Source organism: Melanostigma gelatinosum (genome assembly GCF_949748355.1).
Source record: "Melanostigma gelatinosum genome assembly, chromosome: 9".
Taxonomy (NCBI): Eukaryota; Metazoa; Chordata; class Actinopteri; order Perciformes; family Zoarcidae; genus Melanostigma; species Melanostigma gelatinosum.
In genome coordinates, this window is record NC_136642.1 from 6,581,107 (window position 1) to 6,597,959 (window position 16,853).

At 43.2% G+C, this 16,853-nt stretch overlaps 2 protein-coding genes across 3 annotated transcripts in view; one reads left to right on the plus strand and one right to left on the minus strand.

Annotated features, from left to right (window-relative positions):
- Positions 1-6,705, plus strand: part of iglon5 (IgLON family member 5) — a 105,286-nt gene extending 98,581 nt beyond the window's left edge. For both annotated transcript variants that reach the window (XM_079275975.1, XM_079275974.1), the window contains one exon: positions 260-6,705. In XM_079275975.1, the coding sequence (XP_079132101.1) occupies positions 260-363 (104 nt within the window). In that variant the 3' untranslated portion in view covers positions 364-6,705. The remainder of the gene's footprint in view (positions 1-259) is intronic.
- An 8,874-nt stretch (positions 6,706-15,579) lies between these two features.
- On the minus strand, positions 15,580-16,572 carry LOC306782690 (free fatty acid receptor 2-like; the record flags this gene model as incomplete). Its single annotated transcript, XM_079276134.1, has 1 exon — positions 15,580-16,572. One exon carries the CDS (start codon positions 16,570-16,572, stop codon positions 15,580-15,582), a length of 993 nt encoding a protein of 330 aa, XP_079132260.1.
- Positions 16,573-16,853: the final 281 nt, after the last annotated feature.

Below are 16,853 nucleotides of genomic sequence, written 5' to 3' on the forward strand. Positions count from 1 at the left end.
GATGGTGCAGTGTGTGTGAAGCTGTTGGAATATTGGAAATTTAGTTGTAATTTGGAAAAAAACGCCGGCTAATGCTGCATTCCAGGCAGCTCGGTACGCAAAAAAGTACAATGGGATGCAATTTAAAGTCAATGTTCTGACTTGTAAACTCTGTAAACGCTTGGAGGTCAAGTATTAGAATTGTAATAGTAATTATTTATTTCTGTGTATATTCCAAAATACACATTTCTCCTTTTCCCCTCTCTCCTTTGTCGTGCAGGACCGGGCGCCATACAAGGGCGAGGGACCGGTCTACATGCAGGGATGGGTGTCAGCGCGTGTTTTTGGTTTTCCCTCTCTGCTGTTCTTCTGCTGAAGGTGTAAAGATCGAGCTCCACTTGGAATTGTCCCTGAACGCCCCGTCCCCCCTCTTCCTCCCTCTCTCTCCCCCTCTACGGAAGGAAGAAGGAAATGAAATTCTTTAATTACGAACCCATCACTGTGAACAAAAAGAATATGCATTATTCCAGGAGCCATTGAATCATTGCATCAAACACACAACCACATTACGCCCCCCCCCCTTCCCCAAAACCCCCGCTGCCTCGATTCAATTTCGAGGTCAAATCATTGTCATCATCTCTTCCTCCCTCTCTCCCACACACGGTCTGTCTCTCTCTTTTTGTTTCCCAGCATGCCTTGCAGATCTGTCTGACTTGGTACTTCCCTCCTCGCCTTGTTTTCCCCTCATTATTACCACTGGGCCGATGTTAATAGAGTGTATATTAACAATCAATTATTGTGTCGGTGATCAATGAGAAAGTAGATAATCTAACAACTGGACGATCATTTATGGAATATACATAGACTAATGACTGACCTACAATGTTTGCCTTATGGAAATGACACATAAAATCTCAATTTAATGGTGGATATTTATAGAATTACAGTAATAATGTGTTAAAAACGGTCATGTGAATGTGACCTTTTTGAAAATTGTTCAATTGGTGGCCATGTGGAGTGTCACCCTCTGCTCACACACACCTACACCTACACACACACACACGTATGGATTTTTGATTTTAACTGTGTAGCAGTGAAGCTGCTATGAATGATGTCAAAATGTATTAAAAAAGGGTGGGTGGTGACGGCGTCAGTCTTAACTACCCCTTTATGTAACTTTGGGGGTTTATACCAAGGTTTTGCATGTAGACCCCCTCACTACCCAAACCTTTTTAGCCCCCGCCCTCCGCCCTTCTGTTCAACGTGCTCTTGTCTAGTCGCCCTCCGCATCGCTTTAGTGTTCTCTGCTCCGTGTCGACCCCCCCCTCCTCCTCCCCCCCCTCCCTCAGTCTTCTTCCCCCAGTGTAAATATATGCAGTAAAGAGGCCACGCCGGCGACTTCCGAGTTGCCCGGCGCTGAACGACATCTCCCATCAGCCTCGACTGCGCTCCAGTTTTCTGAAGCAGCAAGAGACAATGACGTCTTCTGTTTCAAAGCTGCGACTCCGTCCTCTTTGTCGCTTGTTGATAGCATGTACCGGTTAGAGATGTTCCTGTTGTGAGTCCACGCTCCCTTCACCCTCCCCTCCCTCCCTGCACTGTGTCTGTTTTACTCTGCAAGGTTACCTGCTTTTACTTTTTTGGTGTTAATAATAGTACAGATGATGATGATGATGTTAATAAGTATTTGAATAACTATGAATAGTAATTCCATGTGAGAAAAAAAAGAGAACAAAATCTGATGGTAATGAGCCGTGCGTGGGGAAAAAGATTTTTTTTGTACTTTACTCTGAGAAGTCACACACATTGAACAACCACAATGAAAAAATATGAAAAAAAGAGACATGTAAAGTTTTTGAAGTGATGTGCTCTATTTTGCCATGACAAGCTTTTTAAAAACACATTTGTCAGTCTGAGGGATTATTTCATCCAAATCAAGAAGCAGTGAATGATGATGTTATTTATAATTTGTAACAGTTTATGTCTTGGACTATTTCTTTTCCATGCTTTGAACTGCATCACAGATTTACAGCATATTTGTCCAGTTATAGTGTGCGTCTCTCTCCAACCAGACAGATAAATGATTTGGATCCATGTCAGTCTCTGATTGTGGCTGGAAGTCGGTTCTTGTTGGGCCAGACCACAGGGAGAGAAAGATGTAATTGGCCGTTACCTGTGGCTGGCTAAGTGAAGGAGTCGGGGCTCCACCTGTCCCTCCTGCCAGCCAGTGATGGCCCCCATAAATCAAGCTCATACCTGCCACTGACAGGAATCCTCTTCAAGGACAACCTCGCCTCGGTGCACGAGTCCTCCCTACAATGTGTCACCTGTGACATGCAGGCATGGGCACTACAAAACCCCCCATGGCACAATTATCCATCCACTACCCCCGCACAGCACAAACAGTGGGAGGTAAGCCCATATTTCAATACGGTGGCACTCGTTTCCCTGCTGAAACACTGTTTCCACTCACATGCAGCGACTATATGCAAATTTGCCATAACGAGCCTGCACGGAGAGATGAGTTTACCCCCGCTGAACCCTAACTACTGCGACCTTAAAGGGGAATTACTCAGCATTGAATCAATTGTCTGAATGTGTTATGTTTGATTTTGTTTCAAACCAGCAATAACCCCTAACACTACTGTGCGAGAAGTATCAGATATGGTTAAAGCTGTGGTGTAATATCTGAAGAGATTAACAAGGTATATCAAATAAGTCTGTTGTTGTGTACTTTTACTGTGTACAGTACTCTGAAATGATTGTGACGCTCTGTTTAAATGGCCCCTAATCTAAAACACTACATGTTGTACTCAAAAAGTCGTGCCCTCTGCGATGTAGTCTGGTTGTCTGTGTGACAGAACACACTGTTTGTGCATGCATCTTGTTCCAAAAGTAATGACGGATTCCATGTCAAGCACAAGAGCAGCTTGTTTGGTCAGTGCTTCTTTTTTTCTGCCTCAGTCTCTGTTTCATCCTCTCAATATCTCGGCCTTTTTTTTCTGTTTCTCACTCAAATGCTGTTTACTGTTCCATGTCAGCGTCCCACTGGGTTTGTCAGTGGCATATAACATCTCTATGTACATAATCTGTCCTTGACGAAGAAAAAGAACAACAAATAGAAGGAAAAACATCCCCAAAAAAAAAACACGGACAAAAAAAAAATAACATACTGTCATGTTTCTCAATGTGGGATTCAAAAAAAAGCACGTCGATGTTGGTGTATGGGTGGATTTTGAAAAAAAAATGAAAAAAAGAAACAAGCAAACATTGTTGTGTTCAGGTTTATGGGTAACGGGTCCAGATGGGGGGGAATTCGGGCTTGAAAATATGGAGTGATGATGAACAGAATGTGGGCATTTGTACAAACAAGCAGCTAAAGAATCATGAGTCATGACGTATGTAAATGAATCACACTTGGAGAGGGTGTGGGGACGGAGGCAGCACATCCCCTGGGTGCAGAATTCGAGGGTAGGAGAGGATGCTGTTGAGAGAGCACCCGGTCCGACGGGCCTGTGGGACGATACCCTGACAATGCAAATCCAAACGCTGAGAGCCAGAGGGAGATGGGATGACACGAACCAGACTGTGAACCCTCCAGTTAGGGGGGGAAGACAGACAGGCCCTCATATTGCATTTCCAAACTTGAGCGCCGTGGTCATTCCCAGGGGAAGACCACACACTATTTATGGTTGCACTATGTAATATGAACAGCATTAACATAGCCTTGATCGCAAACACAGTCTGGCCTACTTCAAGTGTATAAATAACACCCCGACTGGGGTTCAATGAGTTTACAGTGATATAAACAAGACCTTTGCTCGGCCTCTAATTACATTCGGCGCAGCCTGATGAGAAAGTGTTGATTGGCTCCTGCAGCTGAAGGTTATGTGATCTGTTTACAGAATCTTTGTTGATAAGATGGCACAAAGCTTTTATTTTGAAGCTCACAAAACTAGCACGTAGCGCCAGTTGACAGTGTATAGCATTGTGTTGCACTTTAATAGCTGTACTTTTGTTTACGGTCAGATTCGAGTAATGGATTTACACCGGCGGAAAAGCAGGTGAATGTATATAGCTGTAAATGAATGGCCCTTTTTTGCTTTTATAAACATATCAGTACAGTGTGTCGACAAGAACTTTGGAATATAGGGATTGTAAAAGACCTGTTACAGTTTCAGAGCACTGTGCCTTTGCAGAGAGGAGTCGGGTAATTCAGCTCTTCAGAGTGTAAGGAAAGATACCGCACGTCGCTCCTGAACTGTTGCAGTAAAATAATTATGGTGCTTTGAAGCCAAGACTGTAGAATGGCAGATGAAGTGCAAGCCTGGAGAAGGTTTGAATGTACTGCTGTCTTCTTTTTGTACGCGGCAGGCTTCGTGCTGTAGCTTTGCCGACAACACCCTCCCGACATGGAACAGAACCAGGACCGATTTTCAATTCTGAATGCAATGGTTAATCGATACATTCGACCAAATGGCTTTGGAATAGAGCAATTTATCCCCGGCCGGCCTTACCCGGTCCCCAGAAGCTGAATTGATCAAGTGTCTATAGACCAGCCTTAGAACAGAGAGCATAATTCATCATGCCTGATACAAGACACCCCTAATTGCGCATTGATTTTTAAACCCTTCTATGAAACCATTTTGGCAAGCTGTAATGTCAGCTCAGTAAACTATGTGTTCAAAGCCACGGTTCAGATCCAGGGAACGAAGAATTAATCATTTGTTTTTCAAGTCTATCCAGGCTGGTATTTGTTTTGCTCTGACCGTACACGCTCACTGGGCGCAGTGGGTGCTTTGATGTTACGTTCGATTTTATTGGTAATGACAGAGATGTCAGCAGCTATTGACATTATGTATCCAGGGGCTTATTTCTGGATGTAAAATACACAAAGAAAAAGATCATAATTTAACCAGAGTCAGTGTACCAAAAGGCTATATGCGCAGAGTGACAATTATATATGAACGATTATCATTGCTCTAAATCCCCTGCTCACGTCCTTTACAGCAAAGCACGCCTATAATTCCCATATATCATCCTAATTATCCATTGTTTACCAACTAGCTACAGGCTCATTCAGTCCTCATGGGCAAAGTCCATATTGCAAGTCTATTAAGGCCCGGTACTTTTCCATTACCACAGCTAATGAGTGCATTAGTCTACAGCATGCTAGACGGGATTGTGATGACGGAAGGTCTCAGTGAGCATGAGCACACTTCAGGTGTTTGAAATGGCATCCGATTTGTTAATTAAAGAGTCGCATGACACTTGCAAGACGAAGGTGTAGATCGGGATTACTGTTCATGAATTGGGATATATATAGATAGATGTTTTAATGCAGTGTTTAGTGTTCGTATTTTGTTAAGAGTAGATAAATAGGTGTTCTGTATGTATTTACCTCAGCTTGCAGCAAAGATGCCTGGTCACAGAGACGCCCTCTTCCTCAGCGCGACCACAGATGGCATCTTGTCAATCACTCACCTCTCTAAGAACAGGAGCGTCTGGCTAATTAACGGCGTGCCGCACTCCTCCAGTTGAGCAGCGTTCGCGTGGACCAGGCAACACAATGGAGGCATCTCGCCCAGCACGTCTCCCCTAGTCATTAAGTCGCCCACCTCACAACTCCAACATAGGAGGAGTCCCATTACTTGGCCTCTCTCAATCACCAGCCCACGCCTGGCATTTTGCTTGTCAATCAACCGCAGGGTAAATATTGGTTGTGGTGCTGAGAACTGACAGGGGAAACTTGGATTTCTTTCACAAGTGACAAGCACCAGCTGGTGTTTTATATTGCGGTTCTGTGTCGGCGGGGCTGTGGCGAAGTCACCGATGCGGGCTACAAGTGTCTTATTACCGCGTTAGGTGCGCTAGAGGCTGGGATAGACGACAGGATGTATGATAGGGGGCTGGCCAGGTGCTTTGTGCCTCAAGAGGGCAATAACAGTGAACAGGCTGCAGGAACCCTCACTGCAGAACAATGGGAAATTACCCATTTGGAAAGTAATAACACATTCTACCAGGAGAGACCCAACCGTGTATAATTGAGGGAATGAGTTGTCTTAGGTTAGTGTTGAATGTGGAGCCCATCTCCCTCTCTCTCGTCTCTCACTCTCTCTCCACACACACATTTCCTTCCTGTCCACCATTTCTTTTTGGGTGGAGATAACCTGTGATAAGTCCTGCTCTCTCACCTCTCAGTACTCCAGGTTTGCCCACTCTGCCGTTTCTGATATAAATCATGTGTTGGTATTTGTGCGCGTGTGTGTGTTGGTTTTGCCGGATTACGTTTCTATGGTACCTGCTTACTCTGTGAGGACATCATGGACTTGTGAGGACAAAGGACAGGTCAACAAGTTGAACAGTGTAGCAGCACAGAAGTGTGTGTGTGTGTGTGTGTGTATTCTCTGAGCTGCACAGGGCAGGCATGTTTGGTTCCTTCATAACACAGACCTGAATTACAGACAGTATTCCATTCCTCAAGATCTCATCAATGTAAACACACAAGACAAAAACATTTGCCTTCCACCGTGACAGGTGTTCAGTGCTGTGAAGCGATGATTGTACTTCCTTTTGATCGGTTTAGTTTGCTGAACGTGTCTTATTTTACTTTTATTTCCGAGTGTCTTTTTTTTTTTTTTTTTCAAAATCCATGAAGTGGAGTTCAAAATCATATCATGTGGAGGGAGACAAAAAAATAAAAAATCTGTTTTGTTTTTAAGAGAACGCGCTGTGTGTGGTTTGTTGACGAAGCGAGGCGCTCTGTTGGCCCCTGTGGTTGGAAAGGAGGTGAGGTCAGGAGAGTTGCTTCAGCTTGTTTTTTTTGCTTCCTGCTGAGTAAAGATCCTCTGCTTTTGTTGAGTTTGCAGGTTCATCTGAGAGTTTTGTTTTTTATTAAAATGTCTGAATGGTCAGTTTGATGAGCATCTGTCAGAATAAATGGCTCATACCAAACCACTTGACATCAAATGATTTAAATGCTACGAGTGGGTGAGAACGTCATGATAGAAATGATCCGTTGTGATTATCAATCATTAATGGGAAAATGTTAACAAGTTTGTCCATTTTCATTAACACTGGCTGTTGTCATTCTGTTCATCTTAATTTATTACAGGCTGGAGGAAGCTCTGCACTTGGTATTTAATTATCAATCAAATCGATCATCATTTTCAGGAGCAAATCTGCTCTAATTCATTTCTGTATTGAAACAATATTCAGTTCGTTTAACCCTTAGAGACCCACATAGACCTTTTCTTAGTCTGTTTTAGTGGAGGAAGGGGATCTTTAGGCAGAGATAGCAGGTCAACAGTATATATCGCACAGAAGTGATGCACGACATCTGAAAGCTGGGAACCGAACGATTCATTTGAGATCCAGCTAAGCGGTGTGTATCAAGGCATCATACATGAAAATGAAATGATCGATTAGTTAATTAAAAGAAAATGTGAACGTATATAGGGGCTTAGAACAACATGTGATGGCCAATCCCATGCTCACTTGTGTCTCATATGTTGTTGCAGCAATGTTTGAGTTTATTCCATTCATTACACAGATTTGATGCTTAAATTTGTTAAAATAGAGATGTCACATTTCAAAAAATGGTCTTACTATTAGACTATGGGGACTACCATCATCACACATACTTCTGGGTTCATTGGATCCACAAGAGTCTCAGCTTTCCAGTGACTCTTTAGGGACCCCAGTATGCAGAAGTATTTAAATACCTCATTTTTAGAATAAGCAAAAATAACACATATACTGCATGCAAAAAAATCGATCATAATTTGGTGATATTTAAAGGTGTTCCTTGAGCTCTCGCCTCAAGGAACACCTTTAAATATCACCATGCCAGTTTTCCTTTGCCAACATTTCGCCTAACTTTGGAGCATTATCCCCCTGCCAGACAAGCTGGCATGACAAGGTTGGTACCAATGGATTCATTAGGTTTCATACGATACGAGGACTTTAACTCAATGCAATTTCAATGTTTCTACCGAATGGGTCATCTGACGTTTTCAATTTCGAGTGAAAAGTTTTAAGCGGAAGGTTTTTCCTCAAGTTGAACTCGTATTTTTAAACTTGCGTGTCTTACTTTGATGATGATGATTGCACCGAGTATCACAAGTCGTCCTCCCCCTGGAGGACGCAGATTCATGATACTCATTATGCTCATTAGGCGACTCAGGAAATCAAGGAAACTACTTGAAGTCACTGTAAGCTTCTTTTGTTTTTGTAGTTTGACCACAAGTGTATATATGCTGTGAACAGAGACATCTCTACTCCATCTGTACACAGACCAAACTTGCGTGAGAGACTGTTTGCTTGTGCATACATGCTACGACATTGCCTGGAAATGTCGTTATCATCGGTCATGTGTTCCGTTATAAAGTGACCACGATATTTTACTTCATCACAGACACCATGATTATTATCAGGCAATTTGAAGTCAGGGAAGTTTAGACATGTTCCCTCTTTGGTTCTGCAGATCAGGATAGCGCTCTTACTGGTGTTGTATTTGATGTCATGTTCCACACCGTACACAGTACATATAGTGAGGAGCTGCTGAAGGCCAGCGCTAGAAGGACTAAAGATCACAAGATCGTTTGCATACATAATGTAGTTAACCAGAGTATTCCCAATTATGCACCCAGTATTACAGGTTTTCAATTGCTTGTTCAAACAAACCTAAGGCTTGTTGGGGAAAACATCACATTCATTCCAAATGACTGTAATTACTTAAAATCAAAAATGATTAAAAGGGCGTCTGCACTAATGTAGAGGAAAACAGAAACCTTTAGAACAACGGCGCTTGCTGACACTGTGGTTTCTTTCAGCATGCAGAGTGTGTCTATTTGTTTGGCAAGATACTGAAATTTAACCCAGAATCTGGTGTCTTTTGAAGAGTGACCTATTAATGAACCATCATCTCTAACCACAGAGTGCAACAACAAAACAAGCTGACGCCACCGTGTTTCAAAGCACAGCAAGCTTCAGACTTGCATCAGAAATTACTTCCCCACTCAAGATTGGAGTGGGGAACAACAGCAGCATGGCACAAATGCCTCGCCTGTGTTTGCTTCTATTGCTGGCAGGCCAAGTAGCAGGTCAGTCCGAATCCAAGTCAGTCATGTCACAAAATGTGTTCGCTTTGTATAAACTGTCACCCGGGGTTTGATCTTTGTTAAGCTTCTCTTTTCCTTAGATTCTTTTAATATCCATTTCAAAAGTTTGATATGACATTTGGAATTAAACAGCATATGTTTTCATTGTTAAAATGATTTAATTGGAGCAGAGAGAGAGAAGTAGAAGGTAAAGAGACGCAACCTGTTTTTTGGAGCAGTTTTGTGGTTTGCTGGTCTTCTTTTTGACTCCAATTGTGTGCATCTGAGTGTTTTGCTTATCTTATCTGCAGCATTGCGTCATCGCACTTAATAATCACTGCATCACACTTAGCAAGACAAGCCGTCGCCACAATCAAAGAGATACTCCACAGCTGCTGAAATCGTTTTTTACTTGAGAGTGCATTCGTTTTTTGATTGAAAAAAGAAAACATTTGTTGTTCGGTGAAGTTTGTCACATTGAAAGACGTTCAATAAGTGTTCGGTGCATTGTAAAATTGTACTGAATTGACTTCCAATTTAGTGCTTTGGGTTTTCTCTCACCCAGGAATACTAAACACACATTTAAAGTATTTGACCCGCAGGTCTGCTCTAGTCTTTTTAAAAGTTCTTCGTATGACACGTTTTATGAATGGCTCTGTCTTTAGCCCTGACAGCAACTCCAGAGGGACTGAGGGTTAGACAGTACCCCCCCTCTCTCAGCGTGATGCGGGGTGAGTCGGCCACCCTGTCCTGTCATTTCAAAGTGGAATCCCTCAAGTATGGGGTTCAGTGGTTCAAACTGAAGTCGGAAAAGCAGCCCATCCCAAAGTCACCCAGGACGTCTGTTGTGGAGAAGAATCAAACGTCCTCCCTGGTGATCACCGAGGTAGCACTGGAGGATGCTGGGTGGTATTACTGCGAGGTGAACGTCCTGCAGAGAGACCCGGAGCGTGGCAACGGGACCGAGCTGGTCGTCTTGGGTGAGAAACAAATTGTTCGTTTCAGAAATTCACGAGGGGTGGCTTTGCTTGGGTGACGTTGCCATGTTGCGGGTAATTATGTCTCATTTGTAGAGGGCCACGGTGTTTAGTGTGAGGCGCAGCTCGATACAAGCGCCGGGGAGGTCCGTGATTCGCCGTAACAGGAGCGGCCAGGCTCGATCCATAAAGAAATCAAGCCATGTGAAATTCCCTCAGAGTTCATCTTTTTGCCTGAGCAGTTTCATGACAGATCTAGAAATAATCACCCCGGCTCCATGTGCACTGCCTTGTATCGATCTTGCCCAGGGAATTGAAACTCACCAGAAAACAAGGCATGGAGGGATGGCCAAATTATTATGTGGAAATCATTCATGCAGAAAAAAGGCTTCCTTTGAGTTTCTCTGAATGCATTGTTGCCTCCCCGAAATACCAATCCATATTGCATGTTTATACCTCTTTTAATCTTGTTTAATTGTTTAAATGTGCATGTTGTCCATACATTTTACTTTTCATCAACTCGTTTGATCTTTGTTTGTCCTTGTTTTTAAATAGATGGCTGCATTATGACTACCACTATATATACACTTTTCATATTTCTGTTGTATTTGGCCTTGCTGCGTATTATTATTTGCTGCTACAATCACCTGATTTTATGTCGTCTGATGTTTTTAATTTGTAAGGAACCAGCGTGTTCTTTGGATGTTGATGGGTGCCGATCCAAAAATCACAAAATAGGCAGATCTAGATCGTCAACACTCACAACTAAGTGTTTGCACTTTGGGAAACAGAAGCAAAAGGAAACGGACGCGTTTCAGCCCGAGGCTTCTGTCAGAGTTTCTGAGACATTTGCGTTTGTGATCTGGCCCGAGAAAAGATTTATTACCAAAGAATTTTAAATGCATGTTTGTCCAAGGTTTCTGAAAAAAGTTGTCTTTTAAGCACCTAATCCTCCTCCTGGAAAACAATAGTTGTCCTGACTACTATCATCTCACCTGTTTGTCAGTCCGTTAAAAGAGTCGTCAGAAAACAGCATATTCTAAAGTGAAGAGTAGTGTCCTGTAAACACTTGAATTCTGCTGACCATTGAGTTTACGGTTCATGGGCATTGAGCCTGTTTGTCCATTGTTAAGGGGAGGAGCTAAGGATTATTATTGCATTATAAGCATTATTGATGTACATGATGTCTATTGATGTCATGTACATTTTCTTACCGTTAGAGTGCAAGTGGTGACTTATCTGGTTGTCACATCACCAGAAAGAAACCTTTTTAGTTGTCTTATAGTGAGAAAGTGTCTTTTGATGATGTATTGATTGTTGAATTTATTTTATCTGTAGGTTATGCACATGATGGGTTTACATATGTTCATACATGCATTTTGTAATGTTAGCGTGTAAATCAATTGGTCATTTATCTAGTTGTTGCAAGAAGAGAATATAATTGTTTTGACAAAACTTCTCTTATAATTTACATTTTTTGCTACAAATTGTCTGACTGTGGTTGTTTTTTGATGACGTGTATCAGCTGGGTGTTAATCAACAGCTGCTTCCTGTCTGCTGCTTTAGAGGGGTCTCAGAAACCCTAATGACAGCCCAGGGCTGAAACACGGCTGTTTACTTTTGCTGCTGTGTATCCTTAAAAAAAACTTATTTGAGTGCTGAAGACTATTTACCCACTTTGTTTCTGATCCCTTTTCTACTGCTATAGCACCGCCCTCTGCTCCCAAGATTTACCTCCAGATTCCCCCGGACCCACAGACTGGTCAGTGGGCTCTCTTCTGTCTCACTGGGGGGTTTCACCCCAGCGAGCTCACCCTGACCTGGACCTACCAGAGCGCAGCAGCCAATATCGATCACCTGTCAGTCACCAATTGCACCCTTCCTGCGTTCAACCCTCATGGTAACCTGTCTGAACACCTGGCCATCGGAGCCCCGCTGACCTCAGATTGGTTGGTGGACTCGATGCCTACAAGCCACTCAAAGTGTTTTCAGGTGATGGACAACCACAGCCGGGAAGCGTATCTCTTCAGCGTGTTTGGCCTCCCACAGAAGGAGTCTTTGGAAACGGGGATCACCTTCACTTGTGCGGTGCAGGACCACCCTGCCATGACCACGGCTCTGACTGCCTCCTTCACTTGGGGTAATAGAAACGGAGGCTCAATCCATTTCTCAAATATGATCAGTTTTTACCGTTTCACATTCGTCTTTGGAGGCAGTAGTTGGGAAGTGCAAAGAGCCACTGGTTGTGGAATTCTTTTTTTTACAAGTTTAATTTCCCATTTGGACGTTTTCTTTTAACAATTTCAACAAAAAAAATGGAGCTGTAATATGGAACTATTATGCCAACCAGTTTTAACTATTTAACTGAATCATGTTTTTTATAACAGTTTGGTATATGTCTCAAAATATTATAAATCGCTGCTATAGCAAATGAGGAGCACATGTCAATGCATTTATGGGGAAAGAAAACACTGGACCAATTTCCATCCAACATCGACTCAGAATCAGAACGTGAACTGATATAAACTGCTGAATTCATTGTAAGGTTTATACAAAGTAAACCGTTGGCTTCAGCATGCAGTAAACTGTAAAGACAACATTGATATTACACCTTACAAAGTTGATAATGCGTTTATGTTGTGGACATTATCCTTAACTTGGAGTCGTGTTTTTAGAGTAAATTTAAGCCCTTTTGGCTCTGATTTGGTCTCCACCAACATGAGAAGAAACTAAAATAACTGCTGCATCCTCTGTTTGGAAACGACTTTTGATGAGAGCGATGAGACTGAACCAAAACAGAGATGTAGCCGGCCAGAATACTGAAAATGAAACAGCTGGAAGAGTGAAGGAGAGCTGAAGGAAAATTCTGTGTGGGTTTATCACTACATGCAACCCCTTTCACATTACACAGTCATTTAATCCATTAGGCGCATACAAATATTGTTTTTTATGTACACAGACTTACATCTTTGACTAATGCAGCTGACTCTTGTACTGATAGAGACAACTGCGATTCACCTGCCCTTGTAGAACGTGAGCAGGATTTGTGCTCTTTCCTCTTTGCGGGTCTACAAGCAACTTCCTGCCAAACAACACAGTCTGTACTGACACAGAGCTCCGGGACGACAGTGCCTCACAAGTCGCTTGTTCAGTGTTTGCCCTACTTGGCTGTTACTGTGGGTCAGACATTGATCATTCCAAGGCAACAGATTGCCTGCAATACTGCATACTTGAACAAATTAATGATTTACCCAATCAATGTTTAAACACCCCCCCCCGTCCCAGCGAGGAGGCGAATGTCCATCAACCGAAGCCAGTTCAACCTTCCTGATTTAATTCCATCGCGCTCAATAACATGATAAGTCAGTGCTAATCAGTGTTTGCCTTTTTTTTCTCCTTTCCAGATGCCTCCCCTAACGAGCTGATTGTACACTTGAACATTCTGAAGATGTGTCTCCTCTCTGCAATGACCGTCGTCTTTTTATTGGAAGGTAAATGTGAGTAAACCTCTCAGCTAGAATTACAGGAAGCGGTTAAAAGACTGTATTTAATTGATGTGATCTTGCTCTCAACAGCAGTCAAACATTTCTGCATGAAGAGGAAATGATGTCTGCCAGGTGAGTACAATTTTCTCCTCTGCCTTTGGCAAACAAGTCATGTCCACACACACACACACACACACACACACGAATGCACACACACGGGGCTGTTTTTTCTTATTGCCTTATCCCTGTAACCTATCACACATTGTTTGTAAAAAGTCAACACTGACGCAATGACCAATTATTGTCTTCCAGGAAATACAAAATGAAGTGGGAGAGAAAACAGGAAAAGGGCCGCTGGGTTTTCAGTGCAGCTCATCTGAGCCGACCAACCTTTGACAAACAACATCAAACAAATCATGTCCAGAGTCATCGCTCAGAAATGAGAATTTACTGACTGGACGGTTCATTCTGCACTCTGAGTGGCTGTGTATAATCCCCCCCCCCCCCTCTCCCATTGTTAAACCTCATGCTGTACATTCTGCTTGGCTTTTCTCCCACTGTATATCCTCTGAACATTGACACATAGTTCGCACATCTTAGTCGTTCACTCGGGTCCGTGTGTCAGAATGCCTCATGCATGATCCACCTGTCAAACAGATACAGCGATCAGCTCAACCTCCGAGCAGGCCTAATCCTCGCAAAACGGGATTACAGCCGACGCCAGCGCTCACTTGTGTGATAGCATTGTTTGCGTGTGCGGTGTGTGTGGGGTGAGATCTTGATTCGGTGTTGGGGAAAGTTGATTTTTAATTTAGGCCTGCCCATTTTACCAAGAGCACCAAATACTGCTAGTAATGCCCTTTACATTCACAGCAAGATTATGTATCTACAGGCCAACCAGATTAGAGGTGTCAAAACAACAACAACAATCTGCTCAATAAACTTGATATTGCTCAAAAATCATGCTTATTTTTCATTTTATTTTTCCATGAACGTCAATTTTTAAAAAGGTGTAAATTGTATACAGGACTGATCTGGTGATCACATCTACATTCAGGTAATGCAGTTGATATTTACATGCAATGTTCACATTCGTTACTCTTTCAAAAAGAAATGATTATATTGTTATTATTATGACATGATTTGTTTATGAAAATAGCCGTTGTCTTGATGTTGTCACTTTCTATTCTTCGGCTCATGTACGCTCACACGTGTCTCCTATTATATGACTACATCATGCAAAATATATTATTTACATGATTTGTGTATGAAAATAGTACTTCTGTATTTTGTCACACCTGTCATACAACTTTCAGATGTATATTTTATGCATTCAAACATATATTCAAACATGTATGCTACTTTATTTCCACATAGTTATATAATATAATCAAATCCTAGTCAGATTAAAAATAATGTAAACTAAACTCTGCATGAAAATGGTCACAGCCATGTAATGCAAAACACAAAATACACAAATATATGTTCACGTAAAAGCAAACTGCATATTAGCTGCATGTGTGTTTGTGAGGTCGTACAAAGCCATTTCATCTTCAACACACTTGAGTCTTCGTCAAGATCTTACACTTCAGTCCGACAGCCGACACATGATGAGCATGTTGCTACAAACAGACGACATTTCCTGTTCGCGGTCAAAGCTGTTGGGAAAGCATTATCGCTTATTGCTGAGACGTGGCCTTATTGCTAAGACGTGGCGTCCGCAGCTGTTGCTTAGATATTGATTTTGTTGGTGCAGCACTCCAAAACACCTGACTGCATTGAGTTCTTATGAAATCCTGCTCTTACGCAAGACGGATTTTTCATTTGAATACGACTGTTGAAAGTGGCCTGTCTCTGTGGTCTGCTCAGACAGACAGGTGTCCTCTCTTGTCTCGTTTCCTCAAACAGTTTGCTGTATATAGCGTGCAAAGTCCTTTTCTCAGGTGTAAAAACATAAACAAAAACATTTTCTGCTTCCAGGGATGAAGAAATGCAAAATTAGTAAAGGCAGCTGCTCACGGCTTTCTTTCAGTCTGCTCAGACAGCATTGATCTCCTCTTGTTTGTGTTCCTTATCTTTTGCAGTCTTGTTAATCCCCCAGAGCATGTGACAGGACATGCACCTGTTGAGGCGACTCCTAACCCCTTTCATCACACTGCCCATGGTCTTTCTCACAGCAGAGGAGGAAAAGTAGAAAATAAGAGGGTCTAGACAAGCGTTAAAGGTGCTGCACAGCAGGGCTTTGTCTCGCCAGTCTGGACTTTTCTTAATAATAATACCGACAATGTGCGAGACGTTATAGGGGCCAAAACATAAAGCGAACACCAGCAGTGTTCCTAAAGCCATGCCGATGGCCCGGAGGCGCCGGCGCCGGCCAATGTGCTGCAGCTTGGACAGAATCCTGATGAAGTTGATGTAGCAGAAACTGCTAATCAGGAAGGGGATGCAGAAAAGTACCACGCAGAGCTCCAGGCGCACAGGCAGGAGGATCTTCAGCTGACCGTCTGTGAAATTCTCATAACACACGTCCCTCTTGTCGTCATCAGTGGCTAATGCATTGTGGCCTGAGGTGGAGTTGTCAGAGGGGATAAAGGGCACGATGAACACAATGCTGAGGTGGATGAAGCAGAAAATCCAGAAGAAGATGCTGGCGGCGACGGCGTACACTGGTCGCCTCTTCAGGGTGTGCTGGATGGGGAAAGCCACGCCCAGGTAGCGCTCCACGCTGACCGCAGTGAGGAAAAAGGTGCTGTTGTAGATGGTCAGGTAGAAGATGAAGCCAGACAGCGGGCAGAGGGGGTAGGGCATGTTCCACCGCATGTTGTTCATCACTTCCTCCATCTTGAAGGGCAGGAAGACGAGGAAGAGGAGGTCAGAGATGGTCAGGTTGAGGAGCAGGATGTCGATCGGTGTGGGTTTCTGCTTGACTTTCTTGCAGAAGGTGTAGAAGGCGAGGATGTTGGCTGGGAAGCCCAGCACAAAGGTAATGATGTAAACAGGCAGACACAGTGCAGCGCGGCACTGCTGCATGGTGGCCTCGATGTAAGTCAGTCAAGGATGGAGACGTGTCACATTATGTCCTTGACTCCGGGGGGAGGAGGGAATGAATACACGGCGGCACAGGGAGGTTTGATCCGCCGGGTAGTGAGAACCGCAGGAGACGAAGGCTTCTTATTGGGTCAGTGGCCTGGAACAAACCCAGCGAGACAGCGTGGTTTTCCTGTCCCAACCGATAAACCAACGCTCATCGTTTCCTCGAGGGTTTTGAGCTCTGCTGATAAGAGAGAATGGAAGGAGATTACAACACTGCA